This window comes from Bicyclus anynana, chromosome 14, assembly GCF_947172395.1.
Source record: "Bicyclus anynana chromosome 14, ilBicAnyn1.1, whole genome shotgun sequence".
Taxonomy (NCBI): Eukaryota; Metazoa; Arthropoda; class Insecta; order Lepidoptera; family Nymphalidae; genus Bicyclus; species Bicyclus anynana.
In genome coordinates, this window is record NC_069096.1 from 4,357,045 (window position 1) to 4,384,637 (window position 27,593).

Below are 27,593 nucleotides of genomic sequence, written 5' to 3' on the forward strand. Positions count from 1 at the left end.
ACCACCCTACCGGCAGACGTACCGCCAATCTACTTAGCGTTGAGGTAAGATGTCGTGTAGAAAATGAATTGGATGTGAATTTCATCCTACGCCTAACAAGTTAGTCCGCTTCCATAATTTACCATCAGGTGTGATAGCAGTCAAAGGCTAACTTATATTTCGATAGATTATGTTTAATAAAAAATGATATGAAATAAAACAAAGAAATAAGCAGATACAATTTATTCTTTAGATAATATAAATAATATATTTCAAGTCATATCTATAATTATATTATTTCGATTAAGTATCATTTATTGCACAGCAACATATAACATATAAAATAAAACAAATCTTTACGTCTAGTATAATAATATTTGCACTCGAACACTTCGTGCTTGTCACTACAAGCACATTTACATTTGAACTTTCTGTATAATACTGCAATCTTCACAACTACAGATCTAATAGATAATTTCATGAATGAAAAAACGCTTGTTTATTTCTCATTCAAATAGAAACAGTCATAGAATGTCTGAATCGACAAAATGTAGGTCGAAAGGGGAATGCCCACCGGCCAATACATCGTCGGCCTCGAGAACCCAAGTATACCCCCATATAAAAGTATATGGAGATGATAACATTATCTACAATTACAAATAAGGATCTGGTTAAATTGTTGGCTTAGTAAAAGTATGTTTCTCGAAGAAAAATACATTATTTTCATCACACTTCTTGCTCAAAAAGTTCGCCAGCATACTAAAGTGAAGTAACATTTGAAGCTGTATTATTTTTTCTATTACCAACAAGCTTAACAAACAAACCAATCAAAGTCTACAAAAAAATGTGAAAATTGAGAATTGTGGTAATATGCTTAGATTCTGTGCTCAGTCTTCAGTATTCTATATAACCGTAAACTTTGTCTGTTCATTCTATAACTAACAGTTTATATGGCATTAACTGTGACTGTTATTCTTCATGTTATCCCAAAGAAAATATAAAATATATCTTTTTAACATAAAAATGGAACCGACTTCAAAGACATTTCAGTTATTATGATTTTAACACAAAACTACTAAGCTGATTTTTATTTCAATGTTAAATAATGGAAGTATTATACTATTTCACACAAAAAAGAATTTTCTAAAATGGTTAATAAATGACGAAGTTATGAGGTAACAAACATAAAAAAAAAACATTGAATTGAGAACCTTCTCCTAGTTTGAAGTCTGTTAAAAGATGGATGGAAAAAATATTTGGACAATAATAATTGATCAGCAACTTTGTCATCTGCTAAATCTCTTCCCATCCAAAATAACTATGATTACGAGTAAACTCCATAGTTTTCTATAGTGTTTATTAATGGTTTGTAGGTGGGCTAACATGCTATTTGATTACGTTAAGTGTAATATATGGTATACTATTATGGAGTATTGAGTATGAGCTTTGAAAGGTAGCAGTTTTTAAAGCAATTCTTTGCACATTTTTTTTTGTCTATAATACCTTAGGATAATATGAGAAATAATGTCTACAGTCACCGGACACTTAGCTTTGTCGTAAAACCGTTTTATGATAGGTACCATTTAAAGAGTAAACTTAAATGGCAGAGAAGAGTTAAGACAGGTCTGGCTACAAAGCCTCTAAGACTATTTATTTTTTCTGTTCTTGGCATTTTAATACTATAAATAAACATAAAAGAGGATTAAAATTAATTTACAGAAATGATATTTTTAAATAAAAATCTAGTAAATACAGGAATGTTGAGACCTAATCAGACTAGAACCAATACGAATAAATGCATTTATGTAGATTGGTGACATTACAATCTAATCAAACTAACTAATTTGGTTTATTTTTGATACCATAAAATCATTGCGTTTGGGCCAAGGACTTTATTCACATCACTTTTGAAAAATAATTTTCTGTCTTATTTATAAAGTGAGATTCTATTTTTTTGTATAACATATAAAACTAAATATTTTAGTAGTTTGCGCACTTGAGGTTATTGTACCTTATCTTGCTCCTGGTTTTATTACCGGTGCCTCATAAATAATTTTCTAGCTGAATATAAATTGCACTTTGGGACCCCAACGTCCAACCTCTTATATATAACTAATATATTTCATAATATAACTCACTAAACCTTTTTTATAGTAATCAAATTTCAAAATAATGTATTATTTGCGAAGGTGTAAACATTATATCATAGATTCTCACATTTTTGAATGAAATTGCCGTTGACATCATTTGTTCTAAAGAGATATAACTGTTTTATTTTCCCAAAACAAAATATGTATTGCTCAAATAGCTACAAGCACATCACACAAACACACGGCAAAACGCCAGTAACTCTGTAAAGTATCTACCTGTTATTGCCATGCCACGAGACTCAGACTTCCGCGAACAAAGTCGCAGGCGTCGGATAGTTTGATACAAAATCATAAATAAAATTTTTAATCAGTTAAACAGATGGGTGAAGAGCGTTTCTAAGGACACTTGACATTCGGATCTAATGCCTAGTTCTGACTTCTTTAGTATTTTAGTCGACTACAAACAGTTTTTGTGCGGTAAATCCAAAAATTGTTCGTACTCGACTAAAACCTTTGACTATTTAGAATGTGGACCTGTTTTGCATCCAAATTCACTAACAAAAAAGTCTGACGTTTTTTGAGGGGGACGAGGTAAACTTACATGAAAATATTTCACACCATTAAATATATTGTGTACTAAACTATACACAACTATAAATTTGCCTCGCAATACACACACGCGTAATTTTTACACAGACTAACAAGCACATTGCTTAGACTATCCATAGAATATTCGATTACTTGATCGATTTTTTGCTGTTCCAACAAAAGAATCGATTCTTTTTAATTGTTTTAGTTACAAATTTGATAAAATTAAAATAGAAATACTTACAAATGAAACGTTACTCCATCTTTTACTAAACTACATGTTTTTGGCCATTTTTATGCCATTCAACTACATAAACCGGTTTATTTTCGGAGCTCTTTACACGACGAAAACGATTCCAACAATGAAACATCGATTATATAGCAACAGTTTTTATAAACGCGTTAGATCAATGATTTTTGATCATTGCCAGAGGGTTAACGGTTAGCGAGACAGGTCCTCTTATTAATGGTCGAAGACTAAAATACTAAAGTAGTCCGAACTAGCCTTGGACTATAATGTCAAGAGTCCTATATGTGTTCGAGCGGCAAGCTGGCCACCTCTCCCATCTCGGTGCAGGCGTCGTCGTCGCAGGAGTAGGTGAGCACGAAGCGCAGGGCGGGCGGCGGCGCGGCGGGCGGCGCGCCCAGCAGCAGCAGCTGCGTGAGCGCGGGCGGCGGCAGGAACGGGTTGTACGGCGGCAGACTGCTGCCCGACGCCGACAGCAGACGGACTCTGTAACCCTGGAATCAATACATCAATACATATAATAAAACTAGCGGACGCTCGCGCCTTCGTCCGCGTGGAATTTAGTTTTTCACAAATCCCTCGGGAACCATGGATTTTTCCGGGATAAAAAGTAGCCTATGTGTTAATTCATGATATAATATATCTCAATACCAAATTTCAGCTAATTCGGTTAAGTAGTCGAGGCGTGAAAGAGTAACAAACATTCATATCATTAAAATCATCAGTTTTCGCAAATCTCGGGAAACCATGGATTTTTCGGGATAAAAAGTAGCCTAGAAAAAAAACAAGACGCCATTTTTCTCGAATAATATTGAAAATAACTGATGCGACGGTTCGTGTCGTACTGACTCGAGAATGTATTACTTTTTGAATTTTGTATTTGGAGCGGCTACGACATCGTCGTCGTGTTCTGTACGCTCCATCTGTATATTATTGATTAATCTGTGTTTATAGGTACACTCAAAACACTCCTTAATCTATTCCACTCGAGTTTATCATTGAAAGCAAGTGGAACAGGAAAAACTGCAGTCGTGACCGTCATCGTTGGGATCCCCAAGTGGGATTGGCAATAAAATATAATAATATTGATATATACTATGCACAAAAATTAAGGGAGCAGAAAAAAAATCCAAATTTTTGGGGGTTTTTCAACAGGCTGTAACTTATACAAAAATGGTCGTACAGCAAAAAAAAAAAAGCAAATTGTAGCTCTAAGTGTTTAGTTTTTGGATCTGAGTTTGAAAATTTTTTTTTGAAAATATTTTTTGAGTAATCATAAGAAAACCACCGAAAAAAAAATTTTCGAATTTTTTTTGGTTTTTTTTTTAATCTACGGACGTGGAAAAAATTTTTTCGACTCAACCTCCATATGGACCGGATAGCTTGTTTATTCAGATTTAATTTCGTTTTTTTTAAATCTCGATACGAGCATTTCTCGCTGAGATATCGATGTTTGAATGGAAAAAGATCATTTTGTCTTTGATTACCAATATCTCAGCTACCAATGATCGCACAGAAATTTTGAGGTTGGTTTTAAAAACTTGAATAAATTCTCTACAAAGATTGGCAATTGAATTTTGAAAAAAATTTTTTTTTTCAATCATTACATGAATTTGAAAAAGCATCCAAAAAAAGGCTTTTTGTCGTTTTTTGGAAAATCAAGCTTTTCTTTCTTTTCACAAAAATGTGAAAAAAAAATTTTTTTCATTTTTGATAAAAATTATGACATTTTCAGAGCGAAATTCTTGCTCCTTTAATTTTTTCAAAAATTCGATCAAGTGGGAAAAAAAAACGGTTGGCTGGATTGAATTAAAACTTTGTAGGGTTTTTGTGGGTATATTGAACAGTAAAAGGCACACTTAACGTCAGTGGTTTCCGCAATATTTTTGATTGGGCGCTTGATTTTCCAAAAAACGACTAAAAGCCTTTTTTTGGATGCTTTTTCAAATTCATGTAATGATTGAAAAAAAAATTTTTTTTCAAAATTCAATTGCCAATCTTTGTAGAGAATTTATTCAAGTTTTTAAAACCAACCTCAAAATTTCTGTGCGATCATTGGTAGCTGAGATATTGGTAATCAAAGACAAAATGATCTTTTTCCATCCAAACATCGATATCTCAGCGAGAAATGCTCGTATCGAGATTTAAAAAAAACGAAATTAAATCTGAATAAGCAAGCTATCCGGTCCATATGGAGGTTGAGTCGAAAAAATTTTTTCCACGTCCGTAGATTAAAAAAAAAACCAAAAAAAATTCGAAATTTTTTTTTTCGGTGGTTTTCTTATGATTACTCAAAAAATATTTTCAAAAAAAAATTTTCAAACTCAGATCCAAAAACTAAACACTTAGAGCTACAATTTGCTTTTTTTTTTTTTGCTGTACGACCATTTTTGTATAAGTTACAGCCTGTTGAAAATCCCCCAAAAATTTGGATTTTTTTTCTGCTCCCTTAATTTTTGTGCATAGTATATTTTTATATTAGACTGACCTGATGTACTTTCTGAAGTAAATAATAACATTTTTTAATGCAGATCAATCATTGTTCAGAGCAGAGTGTAGTGTTTGTACTTACATTCTTAGGGAACCTACTTCAAATTTAGAATGTTTTAGGCGGAAATCGATACTATATTTTTAAGAAGTGACAAGCTGTTTGGTCGCCAATCTTTGCCTGAAGGCAATTAAAAAAAGTGAAGCTTAACAATAAAATAAACAGTTGTCATTGTCAATTTGAATTTATGTTATTAATAATTAATATCAACGGCGTTTTATTAATATCATGTCCGTTAGTTATTTTTAGTTTTCAATAATTATAAAAAGAAACTGTTTAAAAATGCAAAGTGACAAGGATGAAACTGAAAGCAAGGTCATGGAGGCAAGCAGTTACGATTTTCATAATTACATACAGTACGAAGCTGATAGTATTCAAGCTCATCTGCTAAAGTCTACAGAACAATTAACGGAACTTACGAAAAGTAAGACCGATTCGTTTATCTTTAAAAACACATATTGAATATAATAATAATTTATAACATGGTGTTAATTTTTGTGTGCAGATTTAGATGTTGAAGTGAAAAGTGCATTCCAGTTTCATCATGAATTATTTTACAACATCCAAGTTTTAAAGATGTCCATCCAACAAGATTCAAAAACAGAAAAATTCAATAATGTGGCAACAAATATTCAAACAATTGTAACAAACATTAAATTTTAAGACCAACCATATATGTAATAACTAATTGATAAGTTGATTAAGATCTTGTTGAATAAACGCATATTATCGCGTAGATGTATAAGATAGACAATTAATATTAAAAAAATATCTATTTAATAGTTTTCAAATGCATATTTAAAGCAGTTGCCCTGATTGCATTCGTTCGTCGAACAAACGCTTTTCATCTAACAAATTGTATTCTTGTGTGAAGAGGATGTAGAAATTAACTTTTCAATGCGACCATTGCATATTTCACAATATTCGCGAAATGCTAAATATTTACTAAAACCCACTATGCTCTCTAATAATTAATAAAAAATTAAGATTTTGTTTTCTTTTGCCCTATTTAATATTTTTGTTTCTTATATGTGCTCTCTATCAAAATATTTGTTAAATTGAGATTAAATTTATTGTTAGATTAATGTGTCTATACATATAAAATATATCCAAGAGAATAAAATATATCTTCAGGAAATATTCAACAATGTATTTCAATAATATGTACATGTGAATTCTAACTGTACAAGTACTAATGAATAAGTTGATTAACACCTCTTGTTGTTGAATAATTTACCTAATAGGTAACTAATGATTAATAACTTTAAAAAATAAATTGATCTTCTCCATTTTATGTTTTATTTTTCTTGAAAAATTTTATGTTTGTTGAATTGTGATTAAATTAATTGTTAGACTAGACGACGCCCCGCAACCTCACCCGCATAGTTCCAGTTTCTTTGAGCATACGGTGATCGAGTATAGCCTAAGACACTTCACGATTAACGTGGCTTTTTAGTAGCAAAAGATTTTTCAAAATTGTTTCTATAGATCCAGAGATTGCCCCCAACAATACCACAAACTTTACCGCTTTATAATATTCATCATTATCACCATCAACCCATATTCGGCTCACTGCTGAGCTCGAGTCTCCTCTCAGAGTGAGAGGGGTTAGGCCAATTGTCCACCATGTTGGCCCAATGCGGATTGGCAGACTTCACACACGCAGAGAATTAAGAAAGTTCTCTGGTCTGTATTTCTCACAATGTTTTTCCTTCACCGTTTTGAAACACGTGATATTTCATTTCTTAATATTAAGGAATTTCCTGGCCAAACTATCATTAATGATAGTTAATAATGGTTTTGTCGTTTTTAGCGATAAGACCGCCTTTGCGCATCTTACTTATCTGTTGTACTTTTTTTGTATCTTTATTTTTTCGTGTGCAATAAAGAATTAAAATAAATAAATAATTATTATCATACAAAATTTGATTTAAAATAGACAGATGGGTGAAGGTTGTTTCTAATACAGATCCTAGACTATAAAGGAAGTACATACAGATTGCTATAAAACACTTGTGGCAAACCTATGACAAGGTTTTTCATATTTCTAGTCAGGGTTTACAATAAATAGTGCTCGCCACAGACCTTTATGCTTTTGAAGTTAGCTGCGGAATGCGTATGCGCATTCGTACAGACGCGAACACTCGCAGTCATTTGTTGCTAACTTCACAAACACAATTTCATGACGGGCAATGTACATGCAATCTCAAATCACCTTTGGAACGACTGCCTGGAACTTGTAGTCCTCTATAGCCGAGCTGTTCCTGCTGGTCGTGGAGACAACGATGACGTTCACGTCCGGCCTCGGCTTGTCCTTACAGAAGTGCAGCACCACTGTTAGGCCATCTTGTTCCTCGAATGCTGTCAAAGGAGGCACCTAAAACAGCAATATATTGTCTTTGAACAAAAAAAAACAAGATACTATAAGTGGGGCCTGAGTGTCAAAGGCAGCTGACTCAAAGACAGAGGCCTCTGTTACCAAAACCCCCGGTAAAAACATCTCAGACAACACTGAACCCGACTTCACGGCACCCGGACCTAGTGCACCACCCTCCTCGGATGGGACACCATGGGAAGGATGCCGTGAGTCGGAGGAAGTGAACTCTGATGATTCAGATGGCTCCATGGACCATCTAAACATCTTCATCCAAGAGTGGGCCCCTGGGGCCCACCCAAACTGATTCTCTTTTAGCGTTCAGTACCATACAAGTGCTGCAGGCCAACCTCCAGCACAAAATACTGGCTGTAGCGGCTCTACGGCGACAGCTGGAGGTCCACGCTGACACCATAGCCCTGATCCAAGAGCCGTGGGTCAGGAATAACACAGTATGCGGACTCAGCAACTGCAGCGGTAAGTTACTCTATAATAGCCTTAACGAACCGCCTAGAACATGTATTTATATGCCACGCTGCATTGCAGCGACACTATTAACCCAATACTGTTACAGAGACCTAACTACAGTAAGAATACAAAAAGGAACGCCTCTTTCGTCGCAGGCGCCAGCCCGGCCGCTAATCCTGGCATCGCTATACTTACCAATTGAAGAACAAATACCACCGTGAACCTCATCAAATATTGTGAAGAAGGCAACATTGACCTCATAATAGCAGTGGACACAAATGCACACCACTCCCTATGGGGCAGTGAAGACAACAACAAGAGAGGTGAGCAACTAATCTCATACCTATTAACCACTAACCTTAGCATTCTAAACAGGGGGAAAGAACCAACTTTCGTATCAAGCAGATTTCAAACGATAGTGGACATCACCCTCGCATCTAACAACATTGAAGACAGAGTAACCAACTGGCACGTATGTCAAGAGTTATCACTCTGCGACCATCGCAGAATAAGTTTTGAAATAAACCTAATCAAAAAACAAGACACTCCATGGAGAAACCCAAGGAAGACAAACACACATACCTACAAACGCCTTTTACACGATACAACAGGCAGTTTGACAATGGCAAAACTGAACAATATTAACGAAATTAACAACGTAGTTGACAAAATAACGAAACAAATGAGAAGTAGCTTCGAAAAAGCTTGCCCATTAAAAACACATGCAACAAAACAAACCCCAATACACAGCTGGTGGGGCCCAGAGCTTGAACACAGAAGGAAACAATTAAGGAAATTATACAACAAAGCGAAAAACACCAGGAAACCCTCAGACTGGGACGCTTTCAAAGACAACCAGAATGAATATAAACATATCGTCAGGCAGAAAGACACTAAAGCGTGGCGCAAATTCTGCACAAACATCGATTCCTATGATAATACAAACAAAGTGAGGAAAATCTTATCGAAAGACCATTCACTTACCCTAGGCTCACTAAAGAGAGCAGATGGCACATACACAAACACAGATCAAGAAATAAGTGAAACTTTGATAGATACACACTTTCCTGGCTGCAAAATAATAAACAGTCCAGCATGGAAAAATGAACACAATGTCCCACCAACGGCTGACGACTGGGGACTAGCAAACAGCATAGTGACAAAAGACAGATTAAAGTGGGCAATTAACTCCTTTTACCCCTTTAAATCACCAGGAACTGACGAAATCTTTCCAGCTCTCTTACAATGGGGCACAGAACAACTAACACCATGGCTAACGACTTTATTTAAAGCATGTCTAGCACATAGATACATCCCACAAACGTGGAGAACGGTCAAAGTCATTTTCCTCCCAAAACCAGGAAAAAACGACTATACAAACCCAAAATCCTTCAGACCAATTAGCCTTACATCCTTCTTACTGAAAACCCTAGAAAGGCTAGGAGATAGATATCTACGCGATGGGGTGCTAAGCAAAACGCCCCTTCACAGAAACCAACATGCTTACTGCACAGGAAAATCGACAGAAACAGCACTACACACGGTAGTGAGCAAAATCGAACACAATCTAGAAAACAAAGTGGCAACACTAGCAACCTTCATTGACATAGAGGGTGCCTTTGACAGAACCACTTTTAAAAGCATAGATCAATCCTTGGACAAGTACAAGGTACCTCTGACTTTGCGGAGATGGATAAATGCACTCCTAAAACAAAGAGTTATACAAATCGACATAAATGGCAAGATACATGGCCTAGTGGCCAAGGGCTGCTCTCAAGGCGGCGTCCTATCGCCGCTCCTGTGGAACATGGTGGTGGATGACCTGATAAGGAAACTGAACGCCAAAGGCTACACCACGATAGGATACGCGGATGACATAACAATACTCATCAGCGGCAAACATGAAAACACATTAGGCAACATAATGCAAAATGCACTTAAACAGATAGAAAGATGGTGCACAGAAAATGAACTATCTGTAAACCCAAAGAAAACAGAACTAATACTTTTTACAAACAAGAGGAAGCCTGACCTCAAGAAACTACCTAAACTATTCAATACAACCCTAACACTATCCACTGAGGTAAAATATTTAGGGGTAATAATGGACCAAAACTTGAACTGGAAGAAACACATAGACACAAAGATCCAACGATCAACCATAATCATGACTCAATGCAAACGCATGATAGGGAAAACGTGGGGCCTTAAACCACACATAGTGAAATGGCTATATGAAACAGTGGTAAGAAGTTCTATGACCTATGCCTCCATAATCTGGTGGTCTAGAACACTACTAACAACAAGCCAGCAAGAACTACAAAAGTTCCAAAGGCAAGCATGTCTAGCAATAACAGGCAGCATGGGTACAACACCCACAACCGCTCTAGAGGTAATACTGGGAATACCACCCCTCCACCTACGTATTAAAGAGGAAGCAACTTTAACAGCCCTCAGACTAAAATCTAGCGGGCAATGGAAAGATACAAACACAGGCCATGCAAGCATATTAATGAAAGAAATGGCAAAACACCCAAACCTAGGGTGGATATGTGACAAAACAATGAAACAACACCTGATGGACAAGAAATACAACATCATCATAAATGATACGGAAACAAAACCAAATGTACACACAGTGGAAGTGTACACAGACGGATCAAAAACAAACACAGGAACAGGTACTGGAGTCTACTGTCCAGAGTTCAACATAAACATCACACAAGCACTGGGTAAGAGCAACTCCGTCTTCCAGGCCGAATGCGTTGGAATCACAACTGCGGCTCTAGCAATGAACGCTAGAAAGGTAACAAATTTTAATATAAACATATGCAGTGATAGTCAAGCAGTACTAAAAGCTCTTGAAAAACACACGACCTCCTCAAAGCTTATCTCAGACTGTCACATAGCTCTAACAAACTTAACAAAAACAAATAACGTCACACTAAAATGGGTGAAGGGTCATAACGGTAACACGGGAAACGACAGAGCAGACGAACTCGCACGCAAAGGTACAACACTGAAGGTTAATGGACCACTTCCTATAGTACCAATACCCTTCAGTGAGTACAAAACATGGCTCCGCAGGGACACGCTGATGTCACATGCAGAGTCATGGGCCAAAACAAATGAGTGCAAACATACTAGGGAGGCCTTTCCAAACCTCAACCCACGACTAACAACAAAACTACTTAATCTTAAACGTAGCAAACTCAAAACGGTAACAGAACTAATGACAGGGCACTGTTCACTAAATAAACACCTTTCGGTTCTAGGTATAACCGACAGTCCTCTGTGCAGAGCATGCATGGAGGAAGAGGAAACCCCGATACATGTTATGCTTAGATGCAGAGGTGTATCCGTACAACGCGCAGCACACATTGGATCCCCAGCAACACTCCATGAGGCGTTCGGCGACCTGGGCGGCCTGCTAAACTTCTGGAGCGAGCTCGGCTGGCTGGAGTAACTCCGGCGGGGACCAGCACCAAAGGACCAACGTACAACGGCCAAACACAAATGGCCAAGTGCGGAAAAGGCCCAGGAAAGAAGAAGAAGAAGAAGAAGAAGAAGTGGGGCCTGAGTATTATTATTATTTTTATGGTCTAAAACGTCTAACTGACCTGTGTTTTAGTCTCACATCAGTTATTTAAGAAGTTCTCCATATATAAATTTAAAATTCATTGTATTGCTAGAATCGACAGAAATATAGCAGTGATAAATAGAAGTTTGGCTAAAAGTAATAATCAATCACCACCAACTATTTGATTACTCCTGATCTATAGCTTTACCTTCGTTTTGAGTCATGATTAATCATGATCGACAAGTTGGCTTCGTCAGAGTTATTATGTTGACTTATGTTGACTTACGATTTATTATGCACTAGCGGACGCCCGCGACTTCGTCCGCGTGAAACTTGATGTAAACTTTCAACTACCCCTACCCTACCCCTACTCCTACCCTACCCAACCCTATCCCTATTCTACCCCTACCTACCCCTACCCTACCCCGACCCTATCCCTACCCTACGACGATTCGAAAGCACCATGAAATGTTTCATAAAATATATACATTACGCACCCCCGCCTTGGTGAAGCCTACTTCGCAGAAATCGTAATATTTTAATTTCGCCATAACTTCAAAACCAAACGTCCAATTTTAATCATTCAAAGACCAAATATTATCTACATAAACTGTACTTAGTGATGAAATGATTAATTTGATAAGTATTTATAGAATAAGTAAAATAAATGCGTTTAAATATAGTCCAAAAAAAATTAAAAAATTTAAACAAAAAAATGATTGTTGTGCCTCACTTGACATAGGTAGGTATAGTGTGTCGCGGACTTTTTTGTAGATATTTATAAGATCTACAGTTAATTGCAAAATTTTATGGTTCTATCTTTTATAGTTTAGGCAGCGTACGCAAAATAAGTAACTTTTCTGGTAGATTTTTTACACCTTGTGTCCGAAAAACCCAAATATCTAATGGAACCCTATTTTTTCCAAAATAAAATTTAGCCTATGTTACTCGTGGATAATGTAGCTTTCGTATGGTGAAAGAATTTTTAAAATCGGTCCAGTAGTTTTTGAGCCTATTCATTACAAACAAACAAACATACAAACATACAAACAAAGTTTTCCTCTTTATAATATTAGTATAGAAGTATAGATTTACTCATTGACTATTCATTTTGACTGATCATCGATCACGAAAGACGTGTTGGCTAACTAATTTTTATTTTGACTTACAATCCAGCACAATGAACCATTTCATAACATACCTTGCTCGGATGAACACTTTGCAACGTCACATTTATATCTGTTAATGGTTTAACATCCACTTTAGTCTTTATCCTTTCTTCACTCTCATTGCTCTTATTGTCTACAAGCGTTTCAGCATTAGCATTTTGTTCTAACGGTACTCCTATATCTAATATATTGTCTAGACGGCTCTCTGTGTGTAAATTTAGGTTATCGTTTAAGTTATTAGTTGTGCTTTTATCGTCTGAACTTATGTCCACCATGACGTCATCGTTTAGAGTAATTGATTTGGTGGAATGAGCTGCTGGAGAGAGTTTTTCCTCTGGCTTTTTGGTGAAGAAATCCAAATCTAGTAAAGCAGTGTTAGCTAACGCATCGTGCTTGGGTGAAGGTTTCTCTAATGCGTTCATGGGGATTTTCTTTGTGTGCTTGCTGTGGAAAAGACATAAAGTAATAAATTGACAAATGTTTGAAAATTTAATTGTCACGAAAATCTGTAAAACGTACTGTTCCAAATAGAAATAGACTGTTAAAGTTCATTTTGTTTTTTGGCACCGCCTTCAAACACAAAATGGACGACGACACTGTATGACGTTTGGAAAATTTGAAAAAATACCGTCATATTTAAATTAAGTTTTAAAGTAATCCGTAATTTTTATTAATTGATATCGATATATTTCGGACCCTTATTCAATGTACTACAAGAAATTAATATTATTTATATTAAATTTGATATGAGTCAACTTCCCTATCATGAGGATTTGATAGTGATAGTTTATGAATTGAACATTATCACACTTATCAAACCAGCAGTGTGGTGTGAAGCTGTATCCTATAAAGCCTGGCCATTTAGCCATCATTCGCACGAGAGCTTTTTTAACGAACGTTATAAAAGCATTCAAATATATACTCAGAGGCACAATTACCCGCCCCCTTTAATATGACGCAAGTATATTAAAGTGGGCGCATATTATGCCTCAGAGTACAGTTGAAGTTAAATAAAGGTCTATTTCCAACGCCCAAAATTGAAAATGCAACACTGCTAGAACAAAAGAGTCGTCTTTTAAAAACGTTATCGTAACGTCCGTCAAAAAAAACTCTCGTGCGAATTATGGCTAAATGGCCAGGCTTTATAGGATACAGCTTAGACACACCACACTGCCAGTTTGCCACTAACTTTTATTAATTAATATCGATATATTTCGGACCTTTATTCAATATAAGGTGGTGTGGAAATAGGTGAACTTTGGAGACAAAGGATCTCGTGAACTGACCTTGTGAAGCAGCAAATCTCACAGGGCTGCTAGGCGCCTTCGACAGCTCATAGAAGCCCACCAATGCACTCACAACACATATTATAGTTTTTAATAATCACTGATTTAGAAAGCGCGCGAGCCAATTTATGCGTAGTTATCAGGCGGCGAACATTGATTGACTAATTTAATCAAGCGTCTGGCGTTGCGGGTTGCAATTGTCTCCCTCTCACGAGAATAAGGAAATGGAAAAGGTAGGAGAAGAAGGGAGACAAGTATATATCTGTAATGTGTGTGTATGGCGTTAACATTTATCCCCCGGGCTGAGGCAAAGCCTTCAGGAAAATAAAAGTTTGCGATGATGCGATAGCGTATAAATAATATAATAAAGTTGTAAGAAAAGACTAACTATAAATTAAAAATAAACATTAAATAATTAGGTTAAAGCGTTAATATTAAAGTGCGAATATTATTGAAGAGGTAGAGGGCAAAGCCTTACTACAGCTCTCGTATAGTAACCAGTTATGGTCTTAACTCTAGCGGCTCTTACGATACCGTCTCTACCGGGATAGAGCTCCTCTACTATAGCTAGAGGCCAACTAAGAGGCGGTGAGTTATCGTCTCGTATAATGACAATACATCCTACTTTAATCGGATTTGATGGAGTGTTCCATTTTTGTCTACTTTGAAGCGAAGTTAGGTATTCACGGTTCAATCAATATGATTGGACCAGTTTTGACAACAACTGATAACGAGTAAGCCTGTTCTGAGGTACGTCCGTAAGGTCCTCAGCCGGTAAGTATTTCAGTGGTGTTATATTCAAAAAATGCGATGGTGTTAGAGCAGTGAGATCGGAAGGATCTGAACTTAATACACAGAGCGGGCGACTGTTCATTATTCCTTCAATTTGAATAAGGACAGTGTTGAGCTCTTCGTATGTCAAAATTTGATTTCCAATGACCCTAAATAGATGGGTTTTAACAGATTTAATGTTACTCTCCCATATTCCACCGAAATGCGGAGCGTAAGGTGGGTTTCTTTGGAATTGTATGCGTAAATCTGCTAAATGTTGGTCTAAAAATTTATCCTTTGACAAAAGCTCGTGAATTTCCTTCAGACATCTATCCGCTTTAACAAAAGCGCCTCCCGAGTCGCTTCTTATTAAAGAAATAGGGCCCTTTCTAGAAATAAATCTTTTGAAAGCGTTTAAAAATGACTCTGTACTTAAATCGCTCACTAGCTCTAGATGTAGAGCTTTTGTAGTTAAGCAAACAAATAGGCACAGGTAAGCTTTTATGCTTTTTACACCGCGGCGGCGATAAGGCGTTATGTAGAGGGGCCCTGCGAAATCAACGCCCGAGAAAACGAAGCTTTTTACTTCGCTTACGCGATAGGGGGGCAGATCGCCCATTACAGGGTAGGTATTTTTTGGCTTAAGCTTGAAACAACGATTACAGCTTTGTACTCGTTGGCGTACCATGTTACGAGCGGCGATAACCCAATAATTTTGGCGTAATAGAGCAAGCAATAGAGCAGGCCCTGCGTGTGTATTCTGCCTATGAAAATAATCTACGAGCAAGTGCACTATGCGATCTTTAGACGGAAGGACGACTGGGTGCATCTGCGAATATCCCAATTGTGACTGAGACAGTCGGCCTCCAACACGTATAATTTTATTTGAATCTAGGAACGCATTGAGCTTTCGCAAAGCTGGGCTATTAATATTTAAACAATGCCTTTTTTGTATAGCTCGTAAAATGTAATTTTCAGCAATTTCTAAATCAGCGACAGTAATATTGCCTTGCGATTTTAAAGTTTTAGTAAAGCGAAGCACATACACCCAAGAGTGTATGAATTTATTCCAATTTGACATGCGCATCGCGGAGTTATAATATAAATCGGTACTTTCATTATCTGTACAGACTTTAGCGGTTAAAGAAATAAGCGTTTTATGGTCAGGTAGTTCATCGATAGCGTGAGAATGACATTCATTGATTGGCCATTCTTTGAAAGGAAGCGTGGCCCACGGAGGTCCGTGAAACCAAAGCGTATTATGTATAAACTTAGCGGGTAAAATAGGGCGTGATATTATATCAGCGGGATTTTCTTTACCAGAAATATGAAACCAGTTTTCAGCTGGAAGATTAGCGTTTATAGCGGCGATTCTATTTGCAACAAAGGTTTGAAACCTATGTGCAGGCGCGCGGACCCACGAAAGTGCGATCGTTGAGTCAGAAAAAGCGTATATTTTATTTATTGTTACGCGTTCACTTATTGAGTCTTTTACAGCGACAATTAAATTTGATAATAAAAGATTAGCGCAAAGTTCGAGTCGCGGTAAAGACACATTGCCTTTAGGGGAAGCTACTCTAGACCGCGAACAGAGTAATGTGATTTGACCGTCACCTGATTCACTAGAGCTTACGCGCAGGTAAATTACAGCTCCGTAACACTTTTCACTAGCATCTGCAAACCCTATAAGCGAAATATTGTTTGTGGTTTGAAAAATACCTATATGTCGCGGAATCTGCAACCTTTCTAACAAATGTAGCTCGCGTTGTAACTGAAACCATTGGTCACTTATACTAGTAGAAACTTCTTCGTCCCAGTGTAGATTTTGTTTCCAGCATTCTTGCACTAATAATTTTAATAAGGCGGTTACAGGACCCAATAAAGAAAGCGGATCGAAAAGGCGGGCGGTGACGGACAGAATAATGCGTTTGGTGCACTTATATTCTGTAGGTACATTTACTTTAAAAGTAAAAACATCATCGTTAGGCTCCCATTGTAAGCCAACTATTTTTGTACTAGCGGTTATTGAGTGTTCATCAAACTGAACGATGTTAGGCGAGCGTAATTCAGGCGGAATTTCTTGAAGTAAGCGAGTATTATTTGATATCCATTTTGTTAATTTAAAACCATCAGCGTTGATCAGATTAACGAGCTCATAGTAAAGGTTCGTAGCATCTTCTAAAGAAGGGACGGAGGAGACGAAATCGTCCATATAGAAATGCCGTCCAGCTGCCCAAGCGCCTGCTGGATATCGTGAGCGTTCATCGTTAGCTAGTTCTTTAATCACACGCATCGCGAGGTATGGTGACGCTGACAGACCGAAAGATACACAATTAAATTCATACGTATCAATAGGATCATTTGAATCGAACCTATACAGAATACGCTGATAACGATGATCTTCTGGTTTAAGTTTAATTCTAAAATACATTTTTTCCACGTCAGCACTTAAAGCGACAGAATACAGGCGTAGATTAAGTAGTAGATCAAAAATATTGCTTTGTAGATTTGGACCTGTATATAACAAATCGTTAAGCGATTTTCCTGAAGTGGTTTTACATGAGGCGTTCAAAACAATACGCGTTTTGGAGGTTTGCTTATCAGGCCGACAGACAGCACGATGCGGAATATAATAAGAATTAATATTGCGTGAGGATTGGCTAACTTTATTAAGATAACCTTCATCTATGTAAGATTTAAGGGTCGCGTTGTAATCGGAGCATAGCGATGGATTATTATTAAATTGTTTTTCTAAGCGTAATAAACAGCGTTTAGCAATTGCGAATGAATCACCAAGTAATTTGGTATCATATTTGAAAGGAAGGGAAACAATATAACGACCTGACGATATATCGCGCGAAATATTATCTGAAAAAATGCGTTCGCAAGCGGAATCATCCTGACTTACATGTATCTTATTAGGTACTGAGTCCAGTTCCCAAAAGCGTTGCGTTAATTTATCTAAATTCGATTCAGTATTTTCAGAGAAAATATGAAAAGATTTTTCTTTTGAATGCGAGGGCGTTAAGTAGCTTGCTTTTCCCATTAAAATGTAGCCGAGTGTAGTTTGAATAGCGGCCACGGACGAATCAGGGTGTGCTACCTTATTATTTTCTAAAATAAATGGAAATAATTCATTTCCGATAAGGCAATCAATATCACCAGGCGAATAAAATTCCTCATCAGCGAGAGGTAATCCTTTTATATGATGTAAATTATTTAAATCTATAATATCATTTGGAATATTTCGCGAAATTGCATCCATAACGCAAGCTTTTATAGAATATTTACATCTATTTTGTAAGCGAGATTCAAACGTTAAAAATGCGTGTCCCTGTGCGTTCACTTGATTGTCACCTAAAGCATGTAGTGTCGTATTAGACTTATTAATTTTTAAGTTTAATCGATTACAAAGCGATTTAGTTACTATATGACACGAACTACCGGTGTCTAACAGCACTCGCATCTTAAAACGTTCACCAGCATTGTTATAAACATATACTACTGCAGTCGGAAGTAACACTGTCGTATCTTTCGTCTGTATTTTTAAAGAATGAAGTGACGCGTCACTCCCGGCGGCGGCCGGCGGACGACTGAAGTTGGTAGGCACATTCCGCGCGAGCGCCGGCGACTCGGTCGATCCCACGTCACGTCGAGTGCTATCGCACTCGGTCAGCGGTTGCGCGTGCGCGGGTCGCGGGGGGGCAACATTTTTACAGAGGAGCGTTGACACTTGCGCGTGGCTATGTTTCACGGGTTCGATTCCCGAATGCAATTTCGAATGGTGTGCAGCCCCACAGAAGCATCTTATCTTACTTCTGCAATTTTCTAGTACATGAAATCCACTTAAACAATTAATACATAATTTGTTAGACCGAACAAATTGTATCTTAGATTTTGGATCGCGTTCATTGAATTTATTACATCTGAAAAGATGATGATCCTGTTCGCAATCAGGACATCTTTGAGCTTGAAATTGCCTATTATGATCAGACGTACTAGGTTTATTATAATCTACGTGAAGCGAGCGAGCGTGCGGCGTTCGGTTTATTTGTTTTGCGTTTACCTTCCAATTTTGTTTAGAAGTCTGCGGCGATGAGTTACGTAACGTGTATATTTTGTTTTGTTCTTTGACAAATTCGACTAAAGACGCGAAAGATGGTATTTTCTCACTACGATGCGTTTGCTCAAATAGCATTACAGTTTCCTTGTCTAACTTATTCAAACCTATATGTAAAAATATAAAGTCCGTTAAGTCAGAAATACCTAATAATGATAATGCGGCTTGTGCAGAACAAAATTGCTCAATAAATAATTCTAATGAGTTTTGCGTTAGCGTATGAGTACTTTTAAAATTCAATATCTGTTCTAAATACATTGATCCTAGCGTTCTTTTGTCTTCATATTTTTTGGTCCTTCTCCCTGGATATACTTTCTATTCCCGCTATTTATTTATTTCTTTCATTTCTACGCCTAATCCGCTATATTTTATATACATTTACACGCTACACACACGCCACACACCGCTAACGCCACGACGCCATTTTCTTTTAAATTCTAACAATGGCCGAGAAAGAAGATTTGCAATTAGAAATACGCTTGCTTCAAGCGAAGCAACAAAGCTTTTATAAGCATATACAAACCCTGTACGATTTGTCGCAAAATTTAAAAGATGACATAACCATCAAAAACTTTTTAATTAGACTTAAATGTTTAGATAATTTAAGAAATGATTACGTGTCGGTTACAGACCAACTGAATATATCTAACTTAAAAGCCAACCCTAAATCGCTTATTAATTTTGATACTTTAACTTCTTTTGACGAACTATTCTGTCACATTAAAAGTGTTGAATCAGATATATTAGCTAAAATGGCACGAAATAAAACGCACAATTTAGATCTCCTCAAAAAACTGCCTGCTTTGGAGTTAAGGGGTTTTGACGGAAATCCAACGCATTGGTCTGCTTTTTATGAAAACTTTAAAACGCTTATACACAACAACGAAAACTTATGTAACGCCGAAAAAATACAATATTTATTAGGCAAATTATCAGGAAAAGCCTTGTTAGTTTGTTCTGGGATACAGCCGGTAGCCAATAACTATGAATTAATTTGGAATTCGCTTATCGAAAAATATGAAGACAAAAGAACGCTAGGATCAATGTATTTAGAACAGATATTGAATTTTAAAAGTACTCATACGCTAACGCAAAACTCATTAGAATTATTTATTGAGCAATTTTGTTCTGCACAAGCCGCATTATCATTATTAGGTATTTCTGACTTAACGGACTTTATATTTTTACATATAGGTTTGAATAAGTTAGACAAGGAAACTGTAATGCTATTTGAGCAAACGCATCGTAGTGAGAAAATACCATCTTTCGCGTCTTTAGTCGAATTTGTCAAAGAACAAAACAAAATATACACGTTACGTAACTCATCGCCGCAGACTTCTAAACAAAATTGGAAGGTAAACGCAAAACAAATAAACCGAACGCCGCACGCTCGCTCGCTTCACGTAGATTATAATAAACTTAATCTTATATCTGTAATGTGTGTGTATGGCGTTAACATAAGGGTCCGAAATATATCGATGTCAAGGGCTAAGTGATTCGTTAAAATAGTCTGATAATGATAATTATCTTACTTATTAAAATGATCTACCCGTCGGGCGTTGTCAGGTAAAGATTCCTTCAACAGCTTCGCACCAAGAGAATCCAATTCATTCCAACCCTCCACTTTCTTATCTTTTTCTTCTAACAATTCTGCATCGTCTATTTGGAAGTTGAAATAATACATTAAAAGACATGGAATAGGAATCAAAAACCAAACTAAATAAAGTCCAGATACAATATTTATTTATAACAAATAATCGACTGTTTATTTTCTCTAGCCACTTTTTAACCGACATAAAAAAATAAGGTTGAGGTTCTCAATCTGACGCGTATGTTTTTTTTTAATGTTTTTTACCTCATAAACTCGTCATTAAACCAATTTTAAAAATTATTTTTCTGTTTCAAAGAGTATACTTCCAGATTGGTCCCATTTAATTTTCACGAATATCGGTTTACGTGAATTTTGTGAGCGGTACTGTCCCAAATAGTTTTTGGCAACGTCTTCAAACCGATCAATAGAAAGGACATAGGTATTACTGATTATTTGAAGACCTTCGTGGCGCAGTGGTATGCGCGGTGGATTATACAAGACGGAGGTCCTGGGTTCGATCCCGGCCGTGGATAGTTACCACTTTACCGGCAAAGACGTACCGCCAAGCGATTTAGCGTTCCGGTACGATGTCGTGTAGAAACCGAAAAGGGGTGTGGATTTTCATCCTCCTTCTAACAAGTTAGCCCGTTTCCATTTTAGACTGCATCATCACTTACCATCAGGTGAGATTGTAATCAAGGGCTGACTCGAATGAAAATTATGAAAGGTTTAGAACAATTTTATGTAATTACACAATACTTACCAATAGTCATTAAATTTACAGGCTTAAGTAGCTGAGCGATAGCATTAGTGTTGCCATCGTTAGAAAATATATCTCCTAACTCGTCAATCGCTTGACTCGATCTACTCTTTGGCATTTCTCCCTCGTCTCTGTGAGCACTGGCTCCGGCGAAGTCTAACAAACTAAGACTATTTGAACCGCGTCCCTCGCGCTGCGGTTCTTTGGGCTTTAACCGCTTCTCCATAACGAATTTATTGTATTTCTCGAATACGTCATCCAGTACGTCATTTGCGTGTAATATATCACCTGAAAACAAAAATTTTGATGCATGAGAACCATGTATATTGTTTGTTTTATGAAATAGGGTAGTTGACTCATATCAAATTTAATATAAACAATATTCATTTCATGTAGTATATGGAATGAGGGTATATATTTTGGCTCGTATTGTCAAAAACATATTAAAAAAGTAAAATGTTCATTTCATTCATCATCATCATCGTTCATTCTAACAGAACGATAATGAACTATTGAAGACCATTAAAAAAAAAAGTGTCAACTAGGCTATTAACAGTAAAAGGTCTATTGTCAGGAAATCGACGTAGTTAATACCGTCAATACTAAGTGAGGTAGCGTCAACTCATATGGCATATTTATAAATCTCAATTGCCGATTAAGGGTCATTAATGAATTAGTATTCAAATAGAGCGCTTCGCGTTAGCATTATGTTACCCATCCTCTGTTTGACGAAACCTATAGCTTACTCAAGTTGTCAGCGTGCGCGTCGGAGCACGGGCCTCTGCCGCGCGCAGCTGGAGTGCAGCTCGTGGATTAGCTGCTCCTCGTCCGTGGACGCGTCCTGCGCGTGCGCCAGCATGTCGCGCAGCAGCTGTTCGCTTCACTTACTCAAGTTGTCAGCGTGCGCGTCGGAGGAAGCGAGTCGCTGCAGCACGGGCCTCTGCCGCGCGCAGCTGGAGTGCAGCTCGTGGATGAGCTGCTCCTCGTCTGTGGACGCGTCCTGCGCGTGCGCCAGCATGTCGCGCAGCAGCCCCGCGCTGTCCAGCGCCGCGCTCACCTCCTGCGCGCGGCGGCTGTTCGCTTCACTCCGCCTTTCCTCCTATGTAACATGATATAAAGTGAATTTAAGCTAATCACGGTTTTTAGTTTTAATGTTATTACTGCTACAGTGCTACAGAGTAAAATTCAGGTTAGTAACAGAATTAAAGATTAAGAACAGAAACAGACCAAAAACTCATTAGGAACCACATGTGTAGCCCATGTGTTCAATCGAAGTGTTAAATACATTTGGCAAGTTTTTGCAGAAAGTTGCAAACTATGCAGTGGATAGCCTATTCTATATTAGGCTTTGGATCATGAAGTTCTGTGCTAGAATCTTGAGTCAAGGTAGTGTAATATTGAAGTTTTCTTACCTCCAAGAAATTCTCATTGCCAAGCTAAAGCCAAAGCTCAGAGTTGGTAAGTTGGTGTGTTACATATATCTTTGAGGGCATGTTAAGCCCGTTGGTCCCAATCAAAATTAATTTTAATTAATTAGTATTATCTGATAGTGATTGTTACAGAGCTAAGCAACCACCTTAAACACCAAAGCCCCTCTCATGACATGGGAGGGGCCTGGCCATTCTAATAGTGAATAGAATGGTGATGATGCAAAAATGTAGACAATGTAATAATTCAAATACACCACTCACTGTTTATTTACTACAAATAATTTTGCTTTGATTTGACCTAGAAAGCCTTCTCAAGCTCACTTGTGCACTGAAGTTCTTTTTTTTTAAGAAAATAAGCCATAATAATACAATCACTTACTTCCCGGACCATTGTTTTGATCAACCTATTTGCATGTTGGAGGTCTTCTGGCTTTTTGCTCTGAAGTAGTTTTTGTAACAGTTTGGATTTCTCTTCATCTTCAAATATAGCATTTTTAGCTCTAGGTCGCGCGTTTAGGCCATTGTCTTCAGGAGGCAAAGGTGGTGGGGTATCCTTAACAACTCCTTGACTTTTTAGCATTTCAAAGGCAACTTTGAACTTGGTTTCTTTTGGATATTCTAAAGACCAGGCATGTAGTAGCTGTAAGACCTAAATGGTAACACAAACTAAATTAATGTCAAATTGCAAAATAGGTGTGGAAGGTCTATTGGTTGACTACATTATATTTCTATAAAAAATTAACCTCTTTCCAGTTTGGCATAAGAAACACATAGATTCTTTCTTGCTCTGCAACCCTACATACATTTTATATACAGACGTTTATGATAACCACTGATATACCATTAGACGTACTTGCGCCGACAAACAGAGGGGGGGGGGGGGGGGGTTCAGTATTACCCAGATTAAAACAATACATGAATATTCACATATTGTTATAAGTAAACTTCATGTATTAAAATTAATGAGTAATAGGAAAATTACACAACAAATTTCTATGTAAAATATTAATTAATTGATATACTAATTGATTCTAACATTGTAGTTGTTAGTGTGTGTTATAGTAATTTGTTTCATCATTTGGTAATCTAATACTAATATACAGATGGGCAAATCATATTTTTGTATGAGTTTTTTAAATTGTAGTCAAAAATTACCTAATAACATAATAATATTGTAAAAATAGTACATCCTGATTTTTAATTAATTACTTTTATGGCTATAACAGTGCTTATCTAAGAGGAAAAGTTATTTCTGTACATATTAACTCAATTGTTCTAAATAATTTTATAGCAGAAGTTACAACATTTTAATGATGTATTCATATTCATATCAGACAATATAGATGTTTAATTGTACAACTTTTAGATTTTGTTGAAGAGAATTTATTCTTCAACTACTGATACTTATCTCTCTAACATATTTTATAGTATTTTAGTTAGTTAAATGTATCTGATGAAAGTAAATTATTCTACACTAATGTTATAAAATATTATCACTTCAGGACCCAATCCTATGTGACTGAAACTGTGGGGGTGTTCTAATCTATACTAATATTAGAAAGCTGAAGAGTTTGTTTGTTTGTTTGATTGAACAATCTAATCTCAGGAACTACTGGTCTGATTTGAAAAACTCTTTCAGTGTTAGATAGCCCATTTATCAAGGAAGGCTATAGGCTATATTTTATCCCCGTATTCCTACGGGAACGGGAACCACGCAGGCAAAACCGCGCAGCGTCTACTAGTATGTTGTAATAAAGAACTGTAGTTATTCCCAATTCCAAATTCCCTTTTTTGGATTCTATAACCCTATAATGTTACAACAAATGCTTTTGTTATTTTTCATTCTATAACGTATAAGCTCTAAATAAAGTACTATCTTTATTTCCATTTACATTTTAAATTAAACTACTTACTCTTGTGCGAACATCTGGTGAGGTTCTGTCGGCAAAGTATTTAGGCGATACCAGCTTTATCATCTCGTTCAGGAATCGAAATTTCCCGACTTCAGCGTGAAAATTAGCATCACAGCGGCGCATACAGCGGTCTAACATCACTAGCGCAAGGAGCGCCTCTCGTGTGTTTAGAGAGTGTATGCGACCGGCCAGCGCCTGGGCAGCAAGCTGAGCCCCCTCAGTGGAGTCACGCATGACAGCGCAGAACGCCTCCACGGCTGCCGCATCAGGTTGTGGCAGCGACTCATGTGTTGCTTTTACTGAATAAAAACAATTATAAATTGCCGACAATTAAGGCTATTTTTAATGTTTAATAAGTGCAGAATACTTACATATTAATGCCTCCAAGCTTGTGAGTGTCACGTTCATTTTATAAACAATATCAAGTAACAAGTAAGTACTATCTTTAATCTTAATTATTTTATTTTATTTTCCTACATAGCCGTAATCCAACCCAATTCACAAAATGTCAATAATCATTTGACATTTGAGTTTTGACTTTGACAATGACATACCATGACAATCAATGAGTCAATGACAGTTGACATTTTAGCATTTTTTTATCTTTATTCTGTCCCGGAAACGGCAAATCGATTTTCAAAACCTAAAATTCTACCTTCTGACACCAAAGAGTATAAAAGATAAAATCACTATTCTGTGATCTGTCAGTTGTCATCATATACATTCTACTCTATGGTTGTCATCAAAGATTATTATTCCTGTCATTGTCAGTGTCAGAACTGTCAGACTCGGAAAATATTTTCGAGAACGAGACCGAAATATTTTATTTTGTGAATTTGATTTGAGTCGCTAAAAATAATTTGTTTTACAAAATAGAAAAATGGCTATTTCTAGACTGACCAGACTTGTTGTTCATTCTAAGCATATTGCCAAACATGAGCGAATTATACCACGAAGAACAGCAACCACTACACCCACTGGAGCTATACTTCCCGAACCAGAAAAAACGCCTTTCGGTCTTCTCGGCCTTGTCTGCGCTGTCGTTCCTGGATTATTGATTGGAGCTGCGATCAGTAAAAATATTGCAAATTTCTTAGAAGAAAATGAATTGTTTGTGCCATCCGATGATGACGATGACGATGACTAAAAACCAGTTTGATTATTAAAATAACTTTTGTAAGGATAGTGTTATATAAATACTGGAGTTTTTGCGGGTACGTCAATAAAACAATGGATATGTTAATAAAGTTTATTTTAAATAATAAGTAATAAAAATCACAATGAAGTAGTGACTTTGTGCTTGCACTATTTAATATTGTAGCGAATTATAAGCTTTAGTCAAATATTCATTTTAATTCTATTACACTCACTGTATATCATTGAATGCATTTAAACTGCAAAATGATTATACAAATAATCAGTGAAATCTATTTATTTGTTGCAATTATTTTAGCTATGGAACCGTCTTTCAATTTGCAGTTCAAAAGCAATCAAAATTCATCCAAGTTGTATTTACATTAAAGATAAAGATAATTATAATTTTTTACTGATACATTATGAAATTAATAATGTAAAATTTGCAATTCAAAAGCATTATAATTATTATATACTGATACATTGTGAAATTAATAATGTACAATAATTTAAAAAACAAAGCAATTTGCAATTCAAAAGCATTGAATTTCCATCTAAGTGTATTTACATTCAAGTTAAAGTATAACTATTTATACATTTTGAAATTAATATTGTTCAATAATTTGGAAAACAATCACTTTCACTCTAATATATATTACATAGTTTTGTTACATTAACTCAAAAATTATCTAGTCAAGCTTCATTTTTACAATCTTAAATATTACTATGTTTAAAAATCTCAATGCTCTTGTGCTTAATGTTAGAGAGTGTGGTGATTAAATATATTTTGAAAATGGCATGTTCAGTCTTTCATTTATTTATTTATTCCATGTTAATTCCATTTATGGAAGACAATGCTTAAGAGAATATTATAGTAAACCTTTTTTATAACTACAGTGGCGACTTGATTAACCAGACTATTACTACAGCCTTTCTTGATGAGTACTGCTTACCAACAAAAAAATTAGAAATGAAGGTAGAAAACACATGAGTCATTTCCTAACTTATTTATTTTAAATTATGTATGGTTTCTTTATAAAATGTTATACAAAATATATTAGCCATATCAAATCTTATTAATCAAATTTATTTTTATCAATTTAACACGTTCGCTGCGATACGAGGTCAATTGACCTTGTACGTCTAGTGTGTTCAAGAGTTATGAGATCGATGGACCTTGTACCAAACTAAATTAAGTTTTAGTATGACATCAAACAACCTCATACCGCCCCAGAGAAAAGTACAGAAAAATCAGTGCCGCAACAAAAGTGTTAAGAACAAGTTAATTATAATTATTAGGTGTGAAATGTATAGTGATTTATACCCTCATTTTTAAAACTATACTCATCAAGAAAGGCTGTAGTATAGTAATTATTGTAAGGCAATATGATAAATTAAATTTCAGACAATTAATTTATAAAGAAATAGTCATCTTATAGGTTTATTATCATATTATTTTAAAGTGATCTTTCAAAATTCATAATATTAAATTGTTCTTGGTGTTCTCTACTTGATAAGAGTTATAAATATGTAAAACAGGTCATA

The 27,593-nt window shown here is 36.2% G+C and overlaps 2 protein-coding genes across 2 annotated transcripts; one reads left to right on the plus strand and one right to left on the minus strand.

The window, feature by feature from the left end:
- Window positions 1–207: 207 nt before the first annotated feature.
- LOC112048225 (ADP-ribosylation factor-binding protein GGA3) lies at window positions 208–25,444 on the minus strand. Its single transcript, XM_024085684.2, has 9 exons — window positions 25,286–25,444; window positions 24,915–25,213; window positions 23,381–23,650; window positions 22,460–22,670; window positions 21,575–21,859; window positions 20,753–20,879; window positions 13,076–13,487; window positions 7,668–7,829; window positions 208–3,398 (listed from the first exon to the last, which is right to left on the minus strand). Exons 1-9 carry the CDS (start codon window positions 25,320–25,322, stop codon window positions 3,186–3,188), a joined length of 2,016 nt encoding a protein of 671 aa, XP_023941452.2. The 5' UTR covers window positions 25,323–25,444; the 3' UTR covers window positions 208–3,185.
- A 242-nt stretch (window positions 25,445–25,686) lies between these two features.
- On the plus strand, window positions 25,687–26,847 carry LOC112048209 (essential MCU regulator, mitochondrial). Its single transcript, XM_024085662.2, has one exon. It carries the CDS (start codon window positions 25,795–25,797, stop codon window positions 26,059–26,061), a length of 267 nt encoding a protein of 88 aa, XP_023941430.1. The 5' UTR covers window positions 25,687–25,794; the 3' UTR covers window positions 26,062–26,847.
- The last annotated feature ends 746 nt before the right edge of the window (window positions 26,848–27,593 follow it).

Bases quoted from the DNA above. Each gene is read 5' to 3' on its own strand.
- LOC112048225 (XM_024085684.2), bottom strand. From the start codon at position 25,322: ATGAACGTGACACTCACAAGCTTGGAGGCATTAATAT. The intron at 23,651-24,914 runs GTAAGTAGTTTA...GTTACCATTTAG, and splicing joins CACCAGATGTTCGCACAAGA to GTCTTACAGCTACTACATGC. The intron at 20,880-21,574 runs GTAAGTATTGTG...ACTTCCAAATAG, and splicing joins TGTAAATTTAATGACTATTG to ACGATGCAGAATTGTTAGAA.
- LOC112048209 (XM_024085662.2), top strand. From the start codon at position 25,795: ATGGCTATTTCTAGACTGACCAGACTTGTTGTTCATTCTAAGCATATT.